The sequence below is a fragment of the Streptopelia decaocto genome, assembly GCF_964273445.1.
Source record: "Streptopelia decaocto genome assembly, chromosome: 29".
In the NCBI taxonomy this organism is placed as follows: Eukaryota; Metazoa; Chordata; class Aves; order Columbiformes; family Columbidae; genus Streptopelia; species Streptopelia decaocto.
Genome location: NC_138684.1, coordinates 255,073 through 278,436, shown reverse-complemented (window position 1 = coordinate 278,436; position 23,364 = coordinate 255,073). Strand labels below are relative to the sequence as shown.

Sequence of the window (23,364 nt, the reverse complement as noted above, 5' to 3'; positions counted from 1 at the left end):
CCCTGGTGCCACCATCTTGACCCTGAGGTGATCTTGCCACCATTTTGAGCCCTGAGGTGATTCAGGTGCCCCTGGGGCCATTACTTGGTGTTTTGAGGTGATCTTGTGCCCCTGGGGCTTCCATTTTGTGTTTTGAGGTGATTCTGGTGCCATTTCAATCCCTGAGGTGATTCTGGAGCCATTTTGAGCCCTGAGGTGATCTTGGCGCCATTTTGGGTGGAAAAGCCCCTCAGGATCATCAAACCCAACCAAAACCCAACTCCAGCACTAACTCATATCCCTGAGAACCTCATCTGAACACGTTTTAAACCCCTCAAGCGATGGCGACTCCACTACTACTCTGGGCAACCTGTTCCAACACCCAACAACCCTTTTGGGGAGAAATCACCCCAAATTTCCACCCTCAACCTCCCCTGTGACATTTCCCCTCGTCCTAGATGTTGGTTCTTGGGAGAGATTTCAAGCAGAGCCCAAAGGTTTCAAGGCAGCTGCAACAGTGCTGCTCGTTTGCATGGCTGCTAATTACCAAGCCCTAATTAGCAACTCACCTGTGCTGCAAGCCCTAGGAAAGGCGTTAATTGTTGCCTTTGATCCCAAGGAGGCTGCAGGAATTCCGCCATCAGGCTCCACATGCATTGGCAAGCAAATGCTCTTGGCTAATTGCAAAGGCTAATTGCATTAGGCTGAGCCTAAACACTTGGCCCAGCAAAGCAAACGCCTAAAGCAGCTTCCAAGCCAAGTTGTTTCCCAGCACCAGGCTGGGTTTTTGTACTGGTCCAGCTCTGCGGACCCCCCCTTACCCCAAACTACACCTTGACCACCCCGTGTCATTAACCCCTTACCGCAGGGTGACGGCAAACTGGGACAGGGGCAGGTCCTGGGCCACCAGGAACTTGGTCCTGCTCAAGGGGGGCAAGGTCTTCTCCTTCTGGTAACGCTCCACAACCACCTGCGAGGCCGAGAAAATGCTGTGGGGTAAAACCGGGGGGTTTTGGGACCCCTGTGGCAGGGGGACCCCAAAAGATTTTAGCAAAGAGCCTCGCAGCCCTTACCGGGATCTTGTTGGGGTATTTGATGCGGATCTCGGTCACCTCGTGCATCCTGGTGGCTGCAGAAGGGAAGGACCAGTAAGTAAAGCCTCATCCCAGTAAGCAAAGCCCCATCCCAGTATCCCCGCTCCCTTAATCCCAGTAACACACCGAGGCTTTTCCTCTGCTTGAAGGGGCGAGAGCTGCTGTTGCATGGGTGCATCTTCGAGGAAGAGGAGCAAAAGGAGGAAGATCTGAGCCCTAACAGGGGTGGCTGCTGCTGACAGAGTTCCTAATATAGGCTTGTCCTAATTTAGGCTCGTCCTGCCCCACCTGAGTTGGGAGGAGCTGGGCTGGTCAGCAGGATCTACTGGGATGGAGGAAAGAGGAGAAGATGATGATGATAGAAATGGAGAAGAGGAGGAGAGAAAAGAGAAGAAGATATGAGGAGGAGAAGAGAAGGAGAAGAAAATAGGAGAAAATAAGAGAAAATGAGAAGAGAACAAAGGAGAAAAGCAGAAGAGAGAAGGTGAGGAAATTACGCCGTGAGTTAATCGATGGCTCAAGGTGGGTATTGGGGAATAATCGATGGCTTGAGGTGGGTATTGGGGAATAATTCATGGTTCAAGGTGGTGTTTGGAGGATAGTCAATGGATCGAGGTGGTTATTGGAGGATAATCAATGGTTCGAGGTGGTTATTGGAGCATAATCAATAGTTTGAGGTGGTTATTGGAGGATAATTCATGGTTTGAGGTCATTATTGGAGGACAATTGATGGCTTGAGGCAGATATTGGGGAATAATCAATGGCTCGAGGTAGTGTTTGGAGAATAACCAATGGCTCAAGGTGGTTATTGGAGGATAACCAATGGTTCAAGGTGGTTATTGGAGAATAATCAATGGCTCAAGGTGGTTATTGGAGGATAACCAATGGTTCAAGGAGGATGGTGCTTGGGGGACACCACCCCCTGCCACATTCCCCCCCAGCGTGTGTTATCCCGACAGTTTAATCCGGTGCCGTGATTTACCGACGCTCCATAAACCACCAGCGATTCCCTCACCTTCCAAAGACAAATTAGACCCCATTACACAATTAGACCCCATTTATCTTCTTATATCCACCTATATATTTATGTTTTATTTCTTTTCCCTCGTTTTTCTCCCACCACTGGAAGAAATAAAAGCAAAGTAGCAACCCAGGCCATTAAAACGTGCCGGAGACCTAAATAAGCTTCGCTTAAATCACTTTTCTTTGCCAGAACGGGTCTCCATTTGAATCTCCATTTGAAATTAGTTCATTAACGGTGAGCATCTATTATTTATCAGCTTAATTTCCAGCTATCGCCGCTGCAATCCCGCCTCGGCACGGCGATGCGATGCTTTCATTAGCACCGGCTAATTAATTAAAGATAAGGGGGAATTGGTTTTCCCCATTGGAAGGGGGTGGGGGAGGGCGGGTTTTTTACATAAATTAAAACTCTTTGAGTTATTTCCAGTCTCACATTAAATATTAAAGTGGGATTGGGGGGTCGTAGGAGATTTGGGGTCCCCAATAGTCTGGATTTCACTACTTTTTGGTGTATGGTCAGTTATAAGGTATATAACACCCCCCTATAAATTACCTATAGATATTATAGCTGTGTGGATTATAGGTAAGGGGCCTATATATCATAAATAATATGTGTATATTATCACTAAGCTTTCTATATACTATAGATAATATATATTAATACTATATTATTATGTCTTATCAATAAGACTTCTATACATTATAGATAAGACTTCTATACATATAGATAATATGTATATTATATATAGGATTTCTGCATATTATAGCTAATATGCATATTATAGACAAGATTTCTAGATATTATATTAATACTCTGTGATATTATAGATAATATGTAGATATAGAGATATTATAGAGAAGATATTATAGATATTATAGAATAATAGATTATAATATCTCTATAGTATCTATAATCTATAATTTAGTATAGAGAAGATATTATAGATATAGAATAATAGATTATGCTAAATTATAGATACTATAGAGATATTATAGATATCATAGAATAATAGATTATGCTAAATTATAGATTATAGATACTATAGAGATATTATAGAGAAGATATTATAGATATAATAAAATAATAGATCATGCTAAATTATAGATTATAGATACTAGATATAGATATCATAGAATAATAGATTATGCTAAATTATAGATTATAGATACTATAGAAATATTATAGAGAAGATTTCTCCATATTATAGAAAACATATTATAGATATTAGAGATATACTGTATATTCTAGCTGAGATTTCTGCCTATTATCACTAATATATGTATATTCTATATGAGGTTTCTGCCTATTATCACTAATATATGTATATTCTAGATGAGATTTCTGCCTATTATCATTAATATATGTATATTCTCTATGAGGTTTCCAGCTCTTTCTGTACATTTCCAGCAACCCAGCACAGGGAGGACCCTCCGTATCCCCCCCGACCCATCAATGTGGCAGCAGGGGATCCCCCAACCCATTAATTAACCCCGCTGAGGATAATTGGCCGTAACCCACCCCCATAATAAACCCACGGGGGGGGTGCAAACGAAGCCTTAAACCCCTTTATTTCCCTTTTCCATCCTATTTTAGCGCCGCCGGCCACCAATAAACCCTCAATTATTGAGCTGTGCGTGGGGAGAGGGGTCCGGCGGGGGGTGACGGCTCCGGCTGACGAGCGTTGGATCCCGGGGGGGGGGGATTTGCTGACGCTTTAATGACGAAGCCAATTATTAACGAGAGCGAGGGATGGGTGGGGGGTCCCGGCATCCACCGTACCCCTTTCTATGGGGAAAACAGCTGAAATAGTGTGGAAACCCCTTTATTTAAGGCGCCGCAGCCCCCCCCCGAACTCATCCCCAGCTGAATAACCAATTGACGCCGCTTCTCCTCCGGAATGCCAAGCAGCTGGAAAAACCCAGCCCGCAGGATCCAGCGCTGCTCGCCAGCAGAGTTTCTACACATTTCAGGGTATTTAGTGCTCTGGGTTATGTTTTGCACCCCCCACACACCTTTATTTTGTAGCCGAATAAATAGGAAATGATGTTTTGGGGGGTTTTAAAGGGTTTTTGGTGCCGTAGGTACCAACTGAATGTGGCTCGAGAAGCAGCTGCACTGCAGCACTGGGGGGACAGGGCTCCGGTCCCCCCCAATGGCACCCAAGGGGAGCGAGGTTCTGGTGTGACACGGGTGGCATCGTCCTCGTCCCCGTGCACCGGAGGCTCAGCCCCATCAGTCTTTGTCACGGCTGCGGTGGCATTTGGGGAGATGGCGAGGGGACCGAGGGCCGGAGACCTGCGGTGGTGGCCGGTGCTGTGGGGAACACGGGGATGGGATGGGATGGGATGGGATGGGATGGGGATGGGGATGGGATGGGATGGGATGGGGATGGGGATGGGATGAGAAAGGGATGGGAATGGGAATGGGGATGGGGATGGGATTGAGATGAGAAAGGGATGGGGATGGGGATATGGATGGGGATGGGATGGGGATGGGATTGAGATGAGAAAGGGATGGGGATATGGATGGGGATGGGACATTGGGATGGGAATGGGGATGGGATTGAGATGAGAAAGGGATGGGGATGGGGATATGGATGGGAACGGGATGGGGATGGGACATTGGGATGGGAATGGGGATGGGATTGAGATGAGAAAGGGATGGGGATGGGGATATGGATGGGAACGGGATGGGGATGGGACATTGGGATGGGAATGGGGATGGGGATATGGATGGGAATGGGATGGGGGTGGGATTGAGATGAGAAAGGGATGGGGATGGGGATATGGATGGGAATGGGATGGGGATGGGATTGAGATGAGAAATGGATGGGGATATGGATATGGATGGGAATGGGATGGGGATGGGATTGAGATGGGATTGAGATGAGAAGGGGATGGGGATGGCAATGGGGATGGGATTGAGATGAGAAAGGGATGGGAATAGGATGGGGATGGGACATTGGGATGGGAATGGGGATGGGATTGAGATGAGAAATGGATGGGGATATGGATATGGATGGGAATGGGATGGGGATGGGATTGAGATGGGATTGAGATGAGAAAGGGATGGGGATGGCAATGGGGATGGGATTGAGATGAGAAAGGGATGGGGATGGGGATATGGATGGGATTGAGATGAGAAAGGGATGGGAATAGGATGGGGATGGGACATTGGGATGGGAATGGGGATGGGGATATGGATGGGAATGAGATTGGGATGAGAATAAGAATGGGAATTGGGATGGGAATGGGGATGGAAATGGGATGGGAATGGGATTGAGATGAGAATGGGATGGGGATAGGAATGGGGATGGGAATATGGATGGGAATGGGATTGGGATGAGAATAGGAATGGGATTCGGGATGGAAATGGGGATTGGAATATGGATGGGAATGGATGGGAATGGGATGAGAATAGGAATGGGAATTGGGATGGGAATATGGATGGGAATGGGATTGGGATGAGAACAGGGATGGGAATGGGGATGAGGAGGGAATAGCGATGGGAATGGGGATGGGAATATGGATGGAAATGGGATGGGAATGGGGATGAGGATGGGGATGTGGATGGGAATGGGATTGGGATGAGAATAGGGGTGAGGATGGGAATTGGGATGGTAATGGGAATATGGATGGAAATGGAATGGGAATGGGATTGGGATGAGAACAGGGATGGGAATGGGATGAGAATAGGGATGAGGATGGGAACGGGAAAGGAACGGGATGGGATAGGGATGGGAATATGGATGGGGATGGAAATCAGAATGGGAATGGGATCGGGGAGCAGCCCCCAAACCTGCTGGTCTCGCGCACCCGCGGCTGATGGGATTAGTGGGAATTATCCCATTTTCCTCCCTCCTTTGGAGGAGCCTCAACGTGCCCCAGCACTCCCACCCCAATTTGGGGCTCCAGGGCTCACCAGTCCCCCCTTTTCCCTGCCCAAAAGTCCCAGGACTCTGGGGAACCCGCAACATTGAGGCGACCTCTGGGGGCTTCACCCCCTCCCCGCTGCCCCATGGGTGCTCAGTTTTGGGGTGCGGGGGCTGCTCCCCCCCTTGCCGCAGCTTCGCTATGATTTCCCCTCCCTTCCCTTCCTCCCGGCTGTAATTTCCCCAGCGCCGCACCCGCATGCATTAAACATGCCCATAAACAAGGTTTCTGGCTGCCGGCGCACATCTGGAGAATACAGGATGCGGGGAAGGGAGGGGGAATACAAATACAAATAACCCTTTAAAATAGAAAAAAAAACAGGGAAAGAAAAGCAGCAGCACGAGCCCCATCGAACGACGAGACCGTTTTTTTATTTGCCATCAAAATAAAGATGTAAATCGGAAAAGAAAAATCAGAGAATCGAAAAGAACTGAGTTCAGCTCAAATGAAGGCGGAAGATCCATGCGCCATGAACCAAAGAAATGAATAAAACACAACTCAAAGAGGAGGAAGAGGAGGAGGAGGAAGGCTCCGTAACGGCTATAAGGCTGAAGTGTAGAAAAATAAGAGCGAGCGGTCACAGCTCCCCCGACGTCTTTATGACGTGGAACAGCGTGACGTTGTAGATGACCTGGTGGCCGTTGTTCCAGGTGTACAACACCCTCTCCCGCGGGTTGTAGTCCAGCATGGATATGTGGGAATACTGGTTGTGGAAGGGAATATCCGTGTACTCGTAGCTGGAAGTGTTTGTGTAGTAGGCGAAATAGATCTTGGCGCCGGCGAGGTGGGAGTTGGTGACGTAGAGCGTGCCGCAGATCATGAAGGACTCGCCGGCGCTGCGCTTGGGGTACCCCGTGTCCCAGCTCCGCAGCACCTCCAGCGTCTGGGGGTCCACCCGGCTCACCACGATGTTGCCGGCGTTCTGGTTGGTGGTGTAGACGGCCCACAAGCCGCTCTCGTCCACCATGAAGTCGATGTCGGAGAAGCCCCCCCAGGAATAGGGGAAGGTGTTGTTGTAGCCGGCGCCGGCCAGGCTGCGCTGCACCAGGACGCTGCGGGAGCGGAAATGGTACTTGACGGCGATGTTGCTCTGGTATTTGTTGTAGTAGAGGGAGCCGTTGAAGACCACGTGGCCCGTGCCGGCCCAGGGGTGCGGCAGGAGGTGCTGCACGAAGTTCTGCCCCGTCACGAAGTCGTTCAAGGTGCGGAACTCCAAGACGCGCCGGCCCTTGTAGTAGCCGTCCATGTACCACACCTGCGGCGCGCTCGGGTTAGGGGCGCCCGGCCCGAACGGGGTGCCCGACCCCAGCGGGATGGGCGCCCCCCGGCACGTGCAGCCGTTCACGCGCCGGGACGCGCCGGTTTTCTGGCTTCCCCCTTGAACCACGTTTTCTGCGCTTTCTGAGATCAATTCTTGGGTAATTTTTAATGAGGGGGTGGACGCCATGGTGAGCGTGCACAAGGGTGCGGGCACCCCGGCGAGCGTGCACAAGGGTGCAAGAGCCCTGGTGACCATGCATAAGGGTGCAGGAGCCCTGGTGACCATGCACAGGGGTGCAGGAGCCCTGGTGAGCATGCATAAGGGTGCAAGAGCCCTGGTGACCATGCACAGGGGTGCAGGAGCCCTGGTGACCATGCACAAGGGTGCAAACAACCTGGTGACCATGCACAGGGGTGCAGGAGCCCTGGTGACCATGCACAAGGGTGCAAACAACCTGGTGAGCATGCACAGGGGTGCAAGAACCCTGGTGACCATGCACAGGGGTGCAGGAGCCCTGGTGACCATGCACAGGGGTGCAAACAACCTGGTGACCATGCACAGGGGTGCAGGAACCCCGGCAAGCGTGCACAGGGGTGCAAGCACCCCAGTGAACATGCACAAGGGTGCAAACAACCTGGTGACAGTGCACAGGGGTGCAGGTACCCTGGCAAGCATGTACAAGGGTGCGGGCACCCCAGCGAGCGTGCACAAGGGTGCACGAACCCTGGTGACCATGCACAAGGGTGCAAGAACCCCGGCGAGCGTGCACAAGGGTGCACAAGGGTGCAAGCACCCCGGCGAGCATGCACAAGGGTGCAAACAACCTGGTGACCGTGCACAGGGGTGCAGGCACCCTGGTAAGCACGCACAAGGGTGTAGGCACCTCGGCGAGCGTGCACAAGGGTGCACTAGGGTGCAAGGACTCTGGCGAGCGTGCACAAGGGTGCAGAGACCCTGGTGAGCATGCACGAGGGTGCAGGCATGCGATGAGCATGCACAAGGGTGCAAGAACCCCGGCAAGCATGCACAAGGGTGCAAGAACCCTGGTGACCATGCACAAGGGTGCAAGAACCCTGGTGACCGTGCACAAGGGTGCAAGAACCCTGGTGACCGTGCACAAGGGTGCAAGAACCCTGGTAAGCATGCACAGGGGTGCAAGAGCCCTGGTGACCATGCACAGGGGTGCAAGAACCCTGGCAAGCATGCACAAGGGTGCACTAGGGTGCAAGGACCCTGGCGAGCGTGCACTAGGGTGCGGGCATGCGATGAGCATGCACAAGGGTGCAAGAACCCTGGTGACCACGCACAAGGGTGCGGGCACCCCGGCGAGCGTGCACAAGGGTTCAAACAACCTGGTGACCATGCACAGGGGTGCAAGCACCCAGGTGACCATGCACAGGAGTGCAAGAACCCTGGTGACCATGCACAGGGGTGCAGGAGCTCTGGTGACCATGCACAAGGGTGCAAGAGCCCCGGTGACCATGCACAGGGGTGCAAGAGCCCCGGTGACCATGCACAAGGGTGCGGGCACCCCAGCGAGTGTGCACAAGGGTGCAAACAACCTGGTGACCATGCACAGGGGTGCAAGAACCCTGGCAAGCACGCACAAGGGTGCAGGAGCCCTGGTGACCATGTATGTACAGGGGTGCAAGAGCCCCGGCAAGCGTGCACAGGGGTGCAAGCAGCCCAGTGAACATGCACAAGGGTGCAAACAACCTGGTGACCATGCACAGGGGTGCAAGAGCCCTGATAAGCATGCACAAGGGTGCAAGAACCCCGGCGAGCGTGCACAAGGGTGCAAGAGCCCTGGTGACCATGCACAAGGGTGCAAGGACCCAGGTGAGTGTGCACAAGGGTGCAAGCACCCCAGCGAGTGTGCACGTGCAGGATGCACCCCAGCGAGTGTGCACCGAGGTGCTGTCCCCAGCGTCCCCGCGTCGCTCACCCGGCTGTCGGCGCTGGGCGTCATGGTGTCCGTCATCCACGACCCGAAGCGCGAGCCCGACGCTCGGATGGTGATGGGGTTGCTGACGCCCGTCAGCTTCCCGCAGCCTGCGGGGGGAAAGAAAGAGCTTGGGATTGGGGGGGGGGCACCCAGGACCGCGACACCGCCCGGCGAGCGTCTCACACCCATCGGGGACCCCCGGGAGCCAACAGGGACCCCCCATCAGGAGCCGCTGGGGACAGGGGACAGGGCGGCGGGATGGGGGTGCTGAAAGGAGAGACACCGCCGGACCCACTTTTTGCACAGGAGGGGGATCGTACCCAGTTTTGCTCGGGGGGGGGGGATCGTACCCAGTTTTGCTCGGGGGGGGGGGATCGTACCCAGTTTTGCTCGGGGCGGGGGGATCATACCATTTTTGCACAGGAGGGGGAAATCGTACCCAGATTTTGCACAGGATGGGGGGGGTCATACCCAGTTTTGCACGAGGGGGATCGTACCATTTTTGCACAGGAGGGAGGAACCATACCCAGTTTTTGCACAGGACGGGGGGACCGTATCTAGTTTTTGCATTGGGGGGGACACCATACCCAGTTTCTGCATGCAGGCGTGCAGCCGAGCCTCCAGCATCAGCACCCGCTGCTGCAGCTCCTCGTAGTCGTAGGCGCCCATCTCCTCCTGGATGGCCAGCAGGCTCCCGGACAGGTTGCGCACCTCCTCCTTCAGGTGCACGATCAGCCGCGTGTCCGCCTTGTACTGCTCCAGGACGGGCAGCAGGGGCAGCAGCTCCGTCATCTTGTCCTTCAGCTCCTGTTTAAGGGGTGCAAGAGGAAAGAAAACCAACCAAACACACCCCCCCGGCTTAAACGAAGCCCCATCCTGGAGGCTGGTGGTGCTTCTGTCCATCCCTCTGGGGGTAGCGAGGAGCTTCCCGGCCCCAACGCAGCCTCGTTAACACGCCAGAGACAAGCCCTATTCCCTGCGGTGGTAATTAATAGCAATTACAAGGCTTCGCATCATGCGAGCGCTCGGGTGATCAATCGCCGGCGCTGGAACCGAGCAGGATGCGGCCCCAGCGATGCTCCGGGGAGCCGGGATGCGGGAGGATGCAGCAACGAGAGCAACAGGGGGTGCAGAATCCCCGCTTATCCGAGCACTAGGAGGAGGTTAAGAGGTTAAGCTCGGCCTAGGAGGCCAGTCCTGGCTGTGAGCAGCTCTACCAAGTCTCCTTTGCTCAAGGATGCTCTAAATCCACCGTCCCACGGCTCCATGGGTTTTCACGGGAACACGGCGCCTTCCCTCCCTCATCACCTTTAATTTTGGGCTGGATTTTGGGCCAGCATTCCCGTGCCCCCCCAGCCGCGGGGCTCAGCACCTCCCGCTGTGCTTAAACCAGCGCAGACATCCGCTGTTTAATCAATGCCTCGTCCCCACAGCTGTCAGCGTCCACCCAGCGCCCAGAACCAGCGGCTCCCGAGACACAAACGCTCTTTGGCTGTCAGGACCGAGCTCCGAGCTTCCCAAAATAAACCGGTGGCCCAGCGGGGGGGCAGGCGATGGGATTTCTGGGGGCGCGGAGCCGCCGCAGCGTCGCCTCGCCGGCCGCATCGATCGGCACGCGGCGCCCGGCAGCTGGGAATCGGGGCTTCGTTTAATTAGAGGTGTCGATTCGCAGCCAGATGGGCTGGGAATTGGCCGTCTCTGCTGCTCTGTCACCGCCACGGCTCCCCCTCCGTCCCCCCGACCCCGCAGCACCCGGGGACGTGGCAGAATGTGGCCCTGGGGGTGGGTTGCGTTGTCTGAGCACCTTCTCCTGCTTGGGGTGCTCAGCCCTGGGGACACCGCAGGGATGCTCAGCTTTGGGGACACCACACTTGGCCCCTGGACCACTGCAAGGATGCTCAGCTTGGGGACACCACAGGGATGCTCGACCCTGGGGACACCGCAGGGGTGCAGGTCAATCCTGGGGACACCGCAGGGATGCTCGACCCTGGGGACACCGCAGGGACGCTCGACCCCTGGACCACTGCAAGGATGCTCGACCCTGGGGACACCACAAGGATGCTCAGCTTAGGGACACCGCAGGGACACTTGGCCCCTGGACCACTGCAGGGATGCTCGACCCTGGGGACACCGCAGGGATGCTCGACCCCTGGACCACTGCAAGGATGCTCGACCCTGGGGACACCGCAAGGATGCTCAGCTTGGGGACACCACAGGGATGCTCGACCCTGGGGACACCGCAGGGGTGCTCAGCCCCTGGACCACTGCAAGGATGCTCGACCCCTGGACCACTGCAAGGATGCTCGACCCCTGGACCACTGCAAGGATGCTCGACCCTGGGGACACCGCAAGGATGCTCAGCTTGGGGACACCACAAGGATGCTCGACCCTGGGGACACCGCAGGGATGCTCGGCCCCTGGACCACTGCAAGGATGCTCGACCCTGGGGACACCGCAGGGATGCAGTGTCAACCCTGGGGACACCACAGGGACACTCGGCCCCTGGACCACTGCAAGGATGCTCAGCTCTAGGGACACCGCAGGGATGCTCGACCCTGGGGACACCGCAGGGGTGCTCAGCCCCTGGACCACTGCAAGGATGCTCGACCCTGGGGACACTGCAAGGATGCTCAGCTTGGGGACACCGCAAGGATGCTCGACCCTGGGGACACCGCAGGGGTGCAGGTCAATCCTGGGGACACCGCAGGGATGCTCAGCTTGGGGACACCGCAGGGACGCTCAACCCCTGGACCACTGCAAGGATGCTCGACCCTGGGGACACCGCAAGGATGCTCAGCTTGGGGACACCGCAGGGATGCTCGACCCCTGGACCACCCGAAGCAGGACCCTTCCCAGGATGCCCACCCATGTCACCACATGTCCCCCCCGTGCCAGCCGGTCCGGGGGGTGCGAGCGCCTCGTCGGGGGGGCCGCGCGGGCTCACCTGGAAGCTCTTGGCGTTGAGGCTCCGCTGGCTCTCAGCGGCCACCTTGAGCCGCGAGTCCAAGCCCTTCATCAGCGACTCGGTGTTGCGCACGTACTGCAGGTCCCGGTAGGTCCGCAGGTCCAGCACCTCCATGGACTGCGAGATGTTCTGCACCTGCGGGGCGCGACGGGGGGTTAATTACCCCTTGGGCTAATTAACGAACCCTCCGCAGCACCGAGAATTTGGGCTGTGGAGGTAGGAAGGGGATGGGGATGGTGGGGACACGGAACCGCGGGACGAGCATCTTCCAGCTCCACCGCGCCGGCATTTATCGAAACAGTTGTGATAAAACTCTTCCCCCCGCATCTTTAACATATAAAATAACGTGGTTTACTCATCCCTCTTCAGCTCCTATTTGCTTTCTTAACCCACCCGAGCGCACATTTCTCTGAGCGTTCATTCTTTAATTCCATCTGCCGCAGCCGGCAGAGTTATTATATTTCCAGGCTTTGAAACGGTGCGAATGCGGCCGCGCGCCCCAAACGGTTATTTATTGATGAGCGCCGGTATTTACGGTGCCGCCGCATCGGGAGGGAGCCGCTCAAGAGGCGTCTTTGCGGCACGATATAATGAAAGTTTAATGGGGTTTGCGGTGCGGACGTGTGAAAACCAGGAGGGGATTAAATGAGGGGAGGGGAAGGTGCGTGGAATGTGTTGATCGGCCCAAAAGGATCATGGGTGAGCTGGAGGAGATTTGGGAACGTCCTATGGAATATATCCGTATGTAATAAACAAAACCTCCGATGGATCTCAATGCGTTTGGATGCCATTGGGGTCCTGGCTTCCTGATTCAGCCGCGGGTTAAGAAACCGATTGTAATGATTGTGTTGGTAACTGTTCTATTCGTATGTTACAGCGCAACATGTGGTGGTTGTGGTGCAGTCACTCGAATAGTTTAGAAAAGATGGGAGATATAGATAGATATAGATATAGATGATATAGAGACAGAGATAGATAGATAGAGACAGAGATAGATAGATAGAGACAGAGATAGATAGATAGAGACAGAGATAGATAGATAGAGACAGAGATAGATAGATAGAGACAGAGATAGAGATAGATAGAGGAGATGATGATAGAGGAGATGATGATAGAGGAGATGATGATAGAGGAGATGATGATAGAGGAGATGATGATAGAGGAGATGATGATAGAGGAGGGAGATAGAGATGATAGAGGAGGGAGATAGAGACGATAGAGGAGGGAGATAGAGACGATAGAGGAGGGAGATAGAGACGATAGAGGAGGGAGATAGAGACGATAGAGGAGGGAGATAGAGACGATAGAGGAGGGAGATAGAGACATAGGAGATAGAGATAGATAGATATGTGCATACATTCAGTCCCAAAGGCGGGAATTGTAGTCGTTACCACTTAAAGGAATGAATCCTGTTGGCAGAATCCTCTCGGTTTTAGGCCAGTCTGCTCCTCTCCCAAAGACAGGAGCGACTTGCAAATCACCCAATCAGCAATTAACAAGAAACAATAGTAATTACTAATAAACAACATCTCGTCTCCGTGCGCTCAGATTCAACCGGATCGCACACAGCGAAGGACCCTGGGTTTGGGACCACAGGCAAGGCTGTGTGTCCACTAATTAACCGCCTCGTTAGCGGGTTGGTTATGCCAATTAAGAGCTGATTAACCGCTCACCTTCTCCATGAGCTGGCGGAGCTGGTGGCTGCGCAGGTCGCGGGAGCAGCTGCCCTGCACGGGGATGACGGCCGTGCAGAGGCATTTGCCGTCGGGCGCTTGAGCCGAGGTGTAGACCTGCCAGCCCTCGTCCGGGCTCTGGAAAAGGGTCTGCGGGAGAGACAACGGGGTGTCAGCGCCCCCCAAGGGTGCCGGAGCCCACGCCGGGCTCCCCACGCCCACCCGGGCTCCCCAAAACCCACAGGGCTGGCGTCGCCTTGGGGAGACACCGGAGCATCCTTGTCACCCATCTGGGGACAAGCCAGCAAGGGGATGAGGTTCCAGCATCAGGGTGAGCGCCCCAAACCCTTCCCGAAGCGCCACAGCACCGTCGCCATCCCCGCTCGGTGCCGGCAAAGCGCATCTGCTCCGAAATACGGCGATTTCAGCCGCCCGCGAGTCCCGCGCTGGCCGCAAAGTGACAGTGGGATGGGAGGAAATGGGGAGGAAACGCTCTCCATCATCTTATGCCACTCTTCATCATCCTCACCGCTCCTCATCGTCTCCCACCGCTCTCCATCATCTCTCACCACTCCTCATTGTCTCCCACCGCTCCCCATCACCCCCACCGCTCTCCATCATCATCTCTCACCGCTCTCCATCATCATCTCCCACCGCTCTCCATCATCATCTCCCACCGCTCTCCATCATCATCTCCCACCGCTCTCCATCATCATCTCCCACAGCTCCCCATCATCCCCACAGCTCCCCATCATCCCCACAGCTCCCCATCATCCCCACAGCTCCCCATCATCTCCCACCGCTCTCCATCATCCCCACGGCTCCTCCTCATCTCCCACCACTCTCCATCGTCCCCACCAGTCCCCATTGTCTCCCACCGCTCTCCATCATCTCCCACCGCTCCCCATCATCTCCCACCACTCTCCATCGTCCCCACCGGTCCCCATCGTCCCCCACTGCTCTCCATCACCTCCCACCACTCTCCATCATCCCCACCAGCCAGCACCACATCCCTCCTCTTCCTCCCCCAAACCCAGCCCATTATTTCCCCCTAATTGAATTAACGAGACAGGAACTTCCTCCACGACACCATTTCATACAAGTACAAATTGCTCATTCCTTCTTCCCCTCGAATTTCGGGTCCCTTGGGGGAAATACCAGCACACCCCCCTGCACCCCAAGTTGGGGGTGCCCACCCCACGCTCCCTCTCCCCCCATTTCCTAAAAACCACACAGAGAGATGAAGAAACACCCCCCTCTCCCTCCCCTTTGGTGATTAATTCGTGCCGTAACGCGGCGTTTTTGCGCCGGGCCATTTAGCATTTCACGGGTAATTCATAATTATTAATTATGGAAATCAAGAGCACGCTCGTCGCTCTCCGTGCCGAGCCGGGTAAGATAAATGACCCGCTCCCCATAACAAGCCGGGGACGACACTTTGCTTTACACGCCGTGGTTTTAACGTCATGTTTCCCATCGGAAGGGATTTATTGGACCAAACGCCGTTCTCCAGCCTCCAGAATGAATTAACCGGCGGCGTAAAACTCGCCTTTAAGTGGGTAAATTGCTGCGTTATCACCGGGGGGGGTAAATAGAGGGTTTATTCCAGCGGAGATGGAGCCGACCCCGGTGCCGAGTCACATCGGGGGGCAACAAACCCTTAGGAAGGCGCCGGCCGCTCGCTCTGGTGGATTAAATTAATGAGCAATTATCGGCAATACATATTGGGAACAACCTCCCACCCTTATGCTCCCGGAATCATCCTGGGCACCAAAACCTTCATTTCTCCCCCCAAAACACAACCAATGAAAGCCAAGGAGGGCAGAGCATCCGCAGTCACCGAGGAGCCGTTTCGCCTTCGCCGGGACCCGTCTGGCCGCGCCATAAATACTTGATAGAGGGCTAATGAATAATTAACAGCAGGCAGCTGCCTGTGGCGGGCAGGATGCGGGCGGCGCTGGAGCCAAACGGCGCTGGAGCCAAACGGCGCCGGGACCCCGCGGTCCAGCCCGGGATGCAGGTGAGCAGCCATAAGCCAGAGCCAGCCCCCCCGGGGGGATGCTCTCCTGCATCCAGCCCCCCGCCATGCAAATATAACGCCCCCCCCGGGATGGAGGGGATGGCTGGGGGTGCCGCTGCGGCTCGGCGCCGTGATGAGGTTAAACGCAGGCTGTGCAATCTGGCGCTGGGTTATTCATTAGAGCTCCCCGGGCAAGATGCCGGAGCCGGAGAGGAGAAATTGCTGACACCCCAGGAGCCGGGGCCCCCACGGGGTCCCCAAGAGTCCCCGCTCGGCCCCTTGGCTCCATGGTGGGGGACACGGGGGGCAGCATGCGCCCCAAATCAGTATGGGGGGGATGCAAGAGCCCCCTCCGTGTCTCTACCCCCTCGTGATGGAGCCGCTGCAGATGCTCCGCTCGCTCCCCATCACCTTGTTCCTCCATGGGAAGGTGGGAGACGCTGATTGCTCCGGGGTCCCCAAAAGCGGGGTCCCCAAAAGCCCGGGGTGGCCGAGCGGATGGGACCAGCCAGGCCAGGCCTGGGTGAGCCCAGCTCTGGGTGTCCGGGCAGAAACGGAACCGCTGTTTTCTAGGAAGGGGCTTCGGGGCCCCCAAAACAACAGCGAAAGGCCCCACCGGCCAAAGCCTGGAGGATAGAACCAGTTTTGGGTAAGCTCGGCTCATTTCAGCAGGGAAAAGCCCCGCTTTGCTAAACCCAGGTGGGAGATCAGCCCCGTGGGCGGCTGAGCCCGTTCCAGCCGCCTCGGCCGCGCTGCTGCCCGGTGATTAATGGTTTAACACCCAATGCCGAAGAGTGATTAATGATTAACTAATTATCGGAGAGCGGCGCCCGCGTTACCCCGAGCGCCGCTAATTGCCCTGCAACACGATTGCCTGTTTGGGGGGGGTGATGATGATGAAGGCCCCCGCGCTCATCCTCTGCAGAGGGTCCCTTGGGAACCGAACCCCCAAAACGATCCCGAGGGATCCCCGGGATCCCGCTGCATTGACGGCTGCGGGGAAAGAGCCTCGTGGTTTGGTAGAGCCGGGGGGGGGGGCAGCTTGGTGACCCCCCAATGACTCTGGGGGGGTCACTGCTGGGAGTGGGGGGGGGGGGGGTCCAGATGGGCTGTGCCCATCCTCCAACACCCCCAAACTGCATCACCCCCCCCCCCATAACCATGATTGGCACAAGCACCCCCATGGGCAGGATTCCCCCCCAAAATGGGGAGCTCCGGCTACCGCGGGGGGGGGTTCTCACCACAAAGGACCCCGGTGTCCCCCACTGGGTGCCAACCAGGCCCCGCCGCCCCCACCCAGCCCAGCCCCCCCCCCGCCGGGGGCCCCCCAACACCTGCAGCATCACCCAGAGCTCAGCCCAGCCCCCCAAAACCTGCCCCCCCCCAGGTCCCAATCGGTTTCACACCCCACATCCACCCCCGCTCTCCCATGGGTGACACCAGCCTGGAGACCCCCAGGGCAAATTTGGGGTGTCCCTGCCTTGGGGCGGGGGGGGGGTCACCCATCGTTCCTATTCAGGAGCCCCCCCCCAGAGCCAACACCCACTTGGTCCAGTTACCCCCCCCGCCCCAGCCCTCAGGAACTACCCAGCTCGAGTGTACCAGGGGAAAGATGGGGGGCTTCTGACCCCTCTGGGTGGGGGGGGCTCCTCCATTGGACACCACCGCATTGGGGGGTCCCTGGTGCACCCTGCTTGGGGGGGGGGCGCTGGGAAGGGGTTCCCTGTGCCCTTCGGAATGGGGGGTCCCCATGCCGGGGGAATCCCCAGCAAAGTGGGGGGGGTCCTGTATCCTGGGGAAAGCGCAGGAAGGAGGACGGGGGGGTGCCCGGGGGAAGGCGGAGGGGGGGTCCCGGTGTGCGACATCCCGGGGTCACCCGGTGCCGGTTTCAGTGGCGCAGCTCCGCGCATCCCCCCCCCCCGCCGCAACCCCCCGGTACCCGCAGTACCGGGCGGACTCACGATCTTCTCGGAGGTGCCGGCCCGGGACACGGCGGTGCCGTTGAGGCCCACGAGCGACGGCAGCGTCTGGGACATCCAGTTGGTGACCATGGCCATGGTGCTCAGCACGGCCCCGATCTTCAGCAGCGGCACCGTCATGTCGCCGTCGCCGCCGCATGCCCATCACAGCCCCCCCTCCCGCTCCCGCCCCCCCCCGCCGCCGTTACCGGTGCCCACCGGGGCGAACCCCGCACCGGCCGCGCCGCCTGCGGAGCCCCCGCGCCGCGCTCGCCCTTTTAACGGGGCCGGCGCCGCTCCGGAGTGACGTCGGCGCCGCTGGCCCCGGGCCAGCCCGGTACGGCCCCGCTTTGGGGCGGGTCTGCTCGGAACGGCTCGGGATGGAGCCCCGGGAGGGGGCGGGGGCGGGATGGGGTGGGGTGGGGTGGGGCGGACCAGCCGCGTCGGGGTGGGGCCGGTTCGGGATGGGCCCGGTTCGGGCGTTCCAGCTGGTCCCGCTTCGGGATGGGCCCGGTTCGGGGGGTCTCAGCTGGTCCCGGTTCGGGATGATTTCGGTTCGGGGGTTCCAGCTGGTCCCGGTTCGGGATGGTCCCAGTTCGGGCGTTCCAGCTGGTCCCGCTTCGGGATGGTCCCGGTTCGGGGGTTCCAGCTGGTCCCGCTTCGGGATGATTTCGGTTCGGGGGTTCCAGCTGGTCCCGGTTCGGGATGATTTCGGTTCGGGGGTTCCAGCTGGTCCCGGTTCGGGATGGTCCCAGTTCGGGCGTTCCAGCTGGTTTCGCTTCGGGGGGGTCTCAGCTGGTCCCGCTTCGGGGTGGTCCCGCTTCGGGATGATCCCGGTTTGGGGAGTCTCAGCTGGTCCCGGTTCGGGGTGACCTGGGTTCGGGGGTTCCAGCTGGTCCCGCTTCGGGGTGGTCCCGATTCGGGGGGTCTCAGCTGGTCCCGGTTCGGGGTGGTCTCGGTTCGGGGGTTCCAGCTGGTCCCGGTTCGGGACGGTCCCGGTTCGGGAATCCCAGCTGGTCCCGGTTCGGGATGGTCCCGGTTCAGGGTGGTCCCACCCAGTCTCGGTTCGGGATGATCCCGGTTCGGGGGTCCCAGCTGGTCCCGGTTCGGGATGGTCCCGGTTCGGGGGTCCCAGCTGGTCCCGGTTCGGGATGGTCCCGGTTCAGGGTGGTCCCACCCAGTCTCGGTTCGGGATGGTCCCAGTTCGGGGTGGTCCCGGTTCGGGGTGGTCCCGGTTCGGGCTGCAGCCCCCCCCGAGCACCCCTGAGACCCCCAAGGTCCCCCCAGACCCCCCAAATCCTCCTCTCCATCCTCAGCCCCCACAGCCGCGGGGACCCTCCCCATGGGTCCCCCGGGGTCCCCCAAACCTGTGGGTGCCCCCCCCTCCCGGGACCCCCGAGGTTTGGAGCGTCCGCCCCCCGTTCGTGTCGCCGTCCCGCGTGTCGCGGTCCCACAGCGCCACCGCGTGGGGACACCCACGCACAGCACACGGGGGACCACGGGGAACACCCCACCCCCTCCCGCCCAAACAGCCCCCCCTCCCCCACGCGGGTTTTGGGGGGGCTCCTGACACCGGCTCGGGGAGGGGACCCGCAGGGACAATTGTCCCCGTGTCCCCAGGGACAAGTCCCTGGTAGGTGGGGCCACCCAGGAGGGACCAAAGCGGGGGGGCTCACATCTGAGACCCCCCCCCCTTAAGTACCCAGGGACCCCCCGAGTGGGGATCGGGCCCCACGGGGGGGGGGTCCACGCTGGGTGCAGCCACCACCCGAGGTGGGGTCCCCACGCTCTGCCCCCCAACAGAACAGCTGCCACTTAAGGACCCATTTTTTTTTGGGGGGGTGACCCCAAAGCCATAGGGTGGGGTAGGGGAAAGGGGAACAACGAGACCCCCCCGGGGGTCCCCAGGCCCCATCCAGCACCCACCCCCCGGATGAGCCCCCCCGGGTGGGTGGCGCCCACAGGACCAGGGTCCCACAGCAGCCCCGGCACCTGGGGCCTGGGGACACGAGCAGGGGAGACCCGTGGGGCTGCGGGGGGGACAGGGACACCCAGGGTGTCCCCACACAAGCTGTGTCCCCATGGGGAGTCACCAAACCGGCTGTGTCCCCATGGGGAGTGACCAAACAAGCCCTGTCCCCATGGCGAGTCCCCAAACCAGCCCTGTCCCCGTGGGGAGTCCCCAGATCAGCTGTGTCCCTATTGGGAGTCCCCAGACCAGCCGTGTCCCCATGGTGTGTCCCCAAACCAGCCATGTCCCCATGGGGAGTCCCCAGACCAGCCGTGTCCCCATGGCAAGTCCCCCAACCAGCCATGTCCCCATGGTGGGTCCCCAGACCAGCCGTGTCCCCATGGGGAGTCACCAAAGCAGCCCTGTCCCCATACTGAGTCCCCAAACCAGCCGTGTCCCCATGGCGAGTCCCCCAAACCAGCTGTGTCCCCATGGTGGGTCCCCAAACCAGCTGTGTCCCCATAGCGGGTCCCCAAACCAGCCGTGTCCCCATGGCAAGTCCCCAAACCAGCCGTGTCCCCATAGCGAGTCCCCAAACCAGCCATGTCCCCATAGCGGGTCCCCAAACCAGCTGTGTCCCCATGGTGGGTCCCCAAACCAGCTGTGTCCCCATAGCGGGTCCCCAAACCAGCCGTGTCCCCATAGCGGGTCCCCAAACCAGCCGTGTCCCCATAGCGGGTCCCCAAACCAGCTGTGTCCCCATAGCGGGTCACCAAACCAGCCATGTCCCCATAGCGAGTCCCCCAAACCAGCTGTGTCCCCATAGCGGGTCACCAAACCAGCCGTGTCCCCATAGCGAGTCCCCCAAACCAGCTGTGTCCCCATAGCGGGTCCCCAAACCAGCTGTGTCCCCATAGCGGGTCCCCAAACCAGCCGTGTCCCCATGGTGGGTCCCCAAACCAGCCGTGTCCCCATGGTGGGTCCCCAGACCAGCCGGGGTGGTTGGGAGGATGGAGGCAGCCCCGGGGTCCGGGGGGACATGGGGACACGGAGCTCGGGCCTCGCACTCTGGCCCCTTGGCACCTCCTGGGACGGCGTCACCCGCGGTGTCACCGGGAGGTGGTGGCGGATTCACCGGGACACGGCGCACAACCCCGTGGCACCCGCGCAGCTGCCGGCGCCGGCACAGCTGGAGCACAGCTGGCTCTGGGTGACGAGGAGGAACCGGTGCTGCCGTGGTGGCAGCTCTCGGGGCACCCGTGTCACCCCACGTCACCCCCTGTCCCCCCCGGGCAGCTCAAGGGCCCCAAGCCCAGTTGGGGTGCACCCATGGGTGCCTGTTCCCCCCACAACCCCGCGGTGTCCCCAGGGTGGGGGCAGCTGGCACCCCGTGTCCATGCGGGTGCTGGGGACAGCCCGGGGTGTGTGGTGTGACCCGGGTGACATCGTGTGACATGGGGACAGACCCTTCGTCCTCGGTGGCCACGTGTTGGTCCCACCGGAGCCACCCGTGTGTCCCCATCGCTGGGATGGGGCGGGTGCCCCAGCGTCCAGGGCGCAGTCCGGGCCCCCCCAGGGGTGCCAAGGGAGGGGACATTCCACTGTCCCCACCCAGGTGGCACCACAGGGGACACTCCACTGTCCCCACCCCAGGAGGGCACTGGGACCCCAGGGCTTCACCCAGCGCCCACCTTGCACCCAGTGCCACCCCCAGACCCCCCCAGCGTCCCTCAGCGGGCGCCTCGGGGTGCCCGGTGTCCCCCGGTGTCCCCATCGCGGGGACACACCCATGGCGGGTCCCGGCGTCCCCACCGGCCCCGCTGCCAAACGGGCACCCCCGGGGGAGCTGCGGGCAGCGCCCGCCCCCCCCGCCCGCCGGTGCCCCCCCACCCTCACCTGCATCGCGGGGGAGCCGGCGGAGAGGAGGAGGAGGAGGCCGGGGAGGAAGCGCATCCTGCAGGCACCGACCCCGCCGGAGCCGCCGCACCGGGGGCGCTACCGGAGGAGCCTCAGCGGGCCGGGGCCGCTCCCCCCGCCGCTCCCGGGGCCGCTCCCGGGGCCGCTCAGCGCCGCCGCAGCCGCATCCCCCGGCCGGGCCCGCAGCCGCAGCCGCCGCCGCCGCGTTTCTCGGCGCCCCCGCCCCGACCGGGCCCCGCGCGGCACCGGCTGCAGCCGCCGCACCGGCCCCGGTGCAGGGGGCGGCGCGCCCGGTACGGGAGGCTGGAGGCGCCGGGGGAACCGGGCCGGGCTGGGCGGAACCGAACCGGGATGGACCGGGAGGGAGGGAGGGGGCGGCCAAGCGTGTGTGGCCCTCCCCGGTACTCGTGTCCCCCTCCCCGGTACCCGTGTCCCCCCGGTACCCGTGTCCCCTTCCCGGTATCTGTGTCCCCCCCGGTATCCGCATCCCCCTCCCCGGTACCCGTGACCCCCTCCCGTTACCCGTATCCCCCTCCCCAGTACCCGTGTCTCCCCCCCGATACCCGTGTCCCCCCCGGTACTCGCAGCCCGGCCCCGGATGCGCGGGGGACGCGGCGGGACGGACGGTCCCACGGGTGGGGCGGCCCCGGGTCCCCTCGCTGTGTCCCTGGGGAGGGAGGTTTGGGGCGGGGGGGAGGATTGGGTGGGCAGCGCCGGGTCCCCCCTCCAGGGATCCTGGGGAGGGAGGTTTTGGGGGACAACCCCCGGTCCCCTTTTCTGCTTTGGGGTCCCCTCTCTGGGGTCTCTGGGGATGGAGGTTTTGGGGGGGGAATTAGGGAGCCCCCCGGGTCCCCTCTCCTGCTCTGGGTCCCCTCTCCAGGGTGGCTGGGGATGAAGGTTTTGGGGTCCCCACCAGGTCCCCCCTCCTGCCCTGGGGTCCCTTGGGATGGAGGTTTGGGGGGACCCCACCAGGTCCCCTCTCCTGCCCCGGGGTGTTTGGGGTGGGGGTACCAAGGTCCAGCTGCCCCCATGTCCAGGTCCCAACCCTGCCCTTGCAGCCCCCCCCAGGGGACCGAGTGTTCCCCGTCCCCCCCAAAACTGCCCCACGGGGACACAGGGCTGGGAGCCCATGGTGGGGGCAGCTCTCTGGGTCCGGGGGGGGCAGGAGGGGCCGGCAGCGGCTTCACACCCCAGAGACAATGGGGACACGGGGCCAGCAGCCTCAGGGCCTCACAACCCCCCGTTTTGGGGGGGCGGGGACCCCCCCCCGCCCGTTTTCATGAGGATCCGCACAGATTCGGGGCGATACAGTCGGTTTATGGTACAGTAACCGCGACAGCACCGGGCGCGGGCTGAGCCGCGCGTCCCCAACCCCGTCCCCTGTCCCCTCTGCCGCGGGGGGGGGCTGTGCCGTGACCCCCCCAAAGCGACGGGGGCTCCCCCGCCGCCCCACGGAGGGGCAGAGCGTTAGGGGTGAAGGAGGAGGTTTAACACCCCCCCCAAACCCCCCGGCTCGTGTCCTGGCCTGGGGACATGGGGACACTTTGGGGGGGGCTGGATGAGGCCCCCCCCGGGCGTTGGGCCGACTGGTGGCGCCGCCACATCCAGTGCTTCACTAAGGGGGTTGTCGGGGAGCGTTTTAGCA

General features: G+C 59.8%; 1 protein-coding gene across 3 annotated transcripts; it reads right to left on the bottom strand.

The window, feature by feature from the left end:
* Positions 1–1,065: 1,065 nt before the first annotated feature.
* On the bottom strand, positions 1,066–18,013 carry OLFM2 (olfactomedin 2). Of its 3 annotated transcripts, XM_082073990.1 has the most exons (7): positions 17,855–18,013; positions 13,874–14,023; positions 12,180–12,335; positions 9,823–10,042; positions 9,236–9,342; positions 6,661–7,284; positions 1,066–1,108 (listed from the first exon to the last, which is right to left on the bottom strand). In XM_082073990.1, the coding sequence occupies exons 1-7, from the start codon at positions 17,990–17,992 to the stop codon at positions 1,088–1,090; spliced, it is 1,416 nt and encodes a 471-aa protein (XP_081930116.1). In that variant the 5' UTR covers positions 17,993–18,013; the 3' UTR covers positions 1,066–1,087. The 3 variants fall into 3 exon arrangements, with proteins under 3 accessions (XP_081930116.1, XP_081930115.1, XP_081930117.1); XM_082073989.1 differs by lacking the exon at positions 1,066–1,108 and having other exon boundaries at positions 6,362–7,284; XM_082073991.1 differs by lacking the exon at positions 1,066–1,108 and having other exon boundaries at positions 6,362–7,284; positions 17,842–17,894.
* Positions 18,014–23,364: the final 5,351 nt, after the last annotated feature.

Coding starts and splice junctions, on each gene's coding strand:
- OLFM2 (XM_082073989.1), bottom strand. CDS start 17,992: ATGACGGTGCCGCTGCTGAAGATCGGGGCCGTGCTGAGCACCATGGCC. Junction 10,043..12,179: donor TCAACGCCAAGAGCTTCCAG/GTGAGCCCGCGC, acceptor CCCCTTAAACAG/GAGCTGAAGGACAAGATGAC. Junction 9,343..9,822: donor CGCCTGCATGCAGAAACTGG/GTATGGTGTCCC, acceptor TTCCCCCCGCAG/GCTGCGGGAAGCTGACGGGC.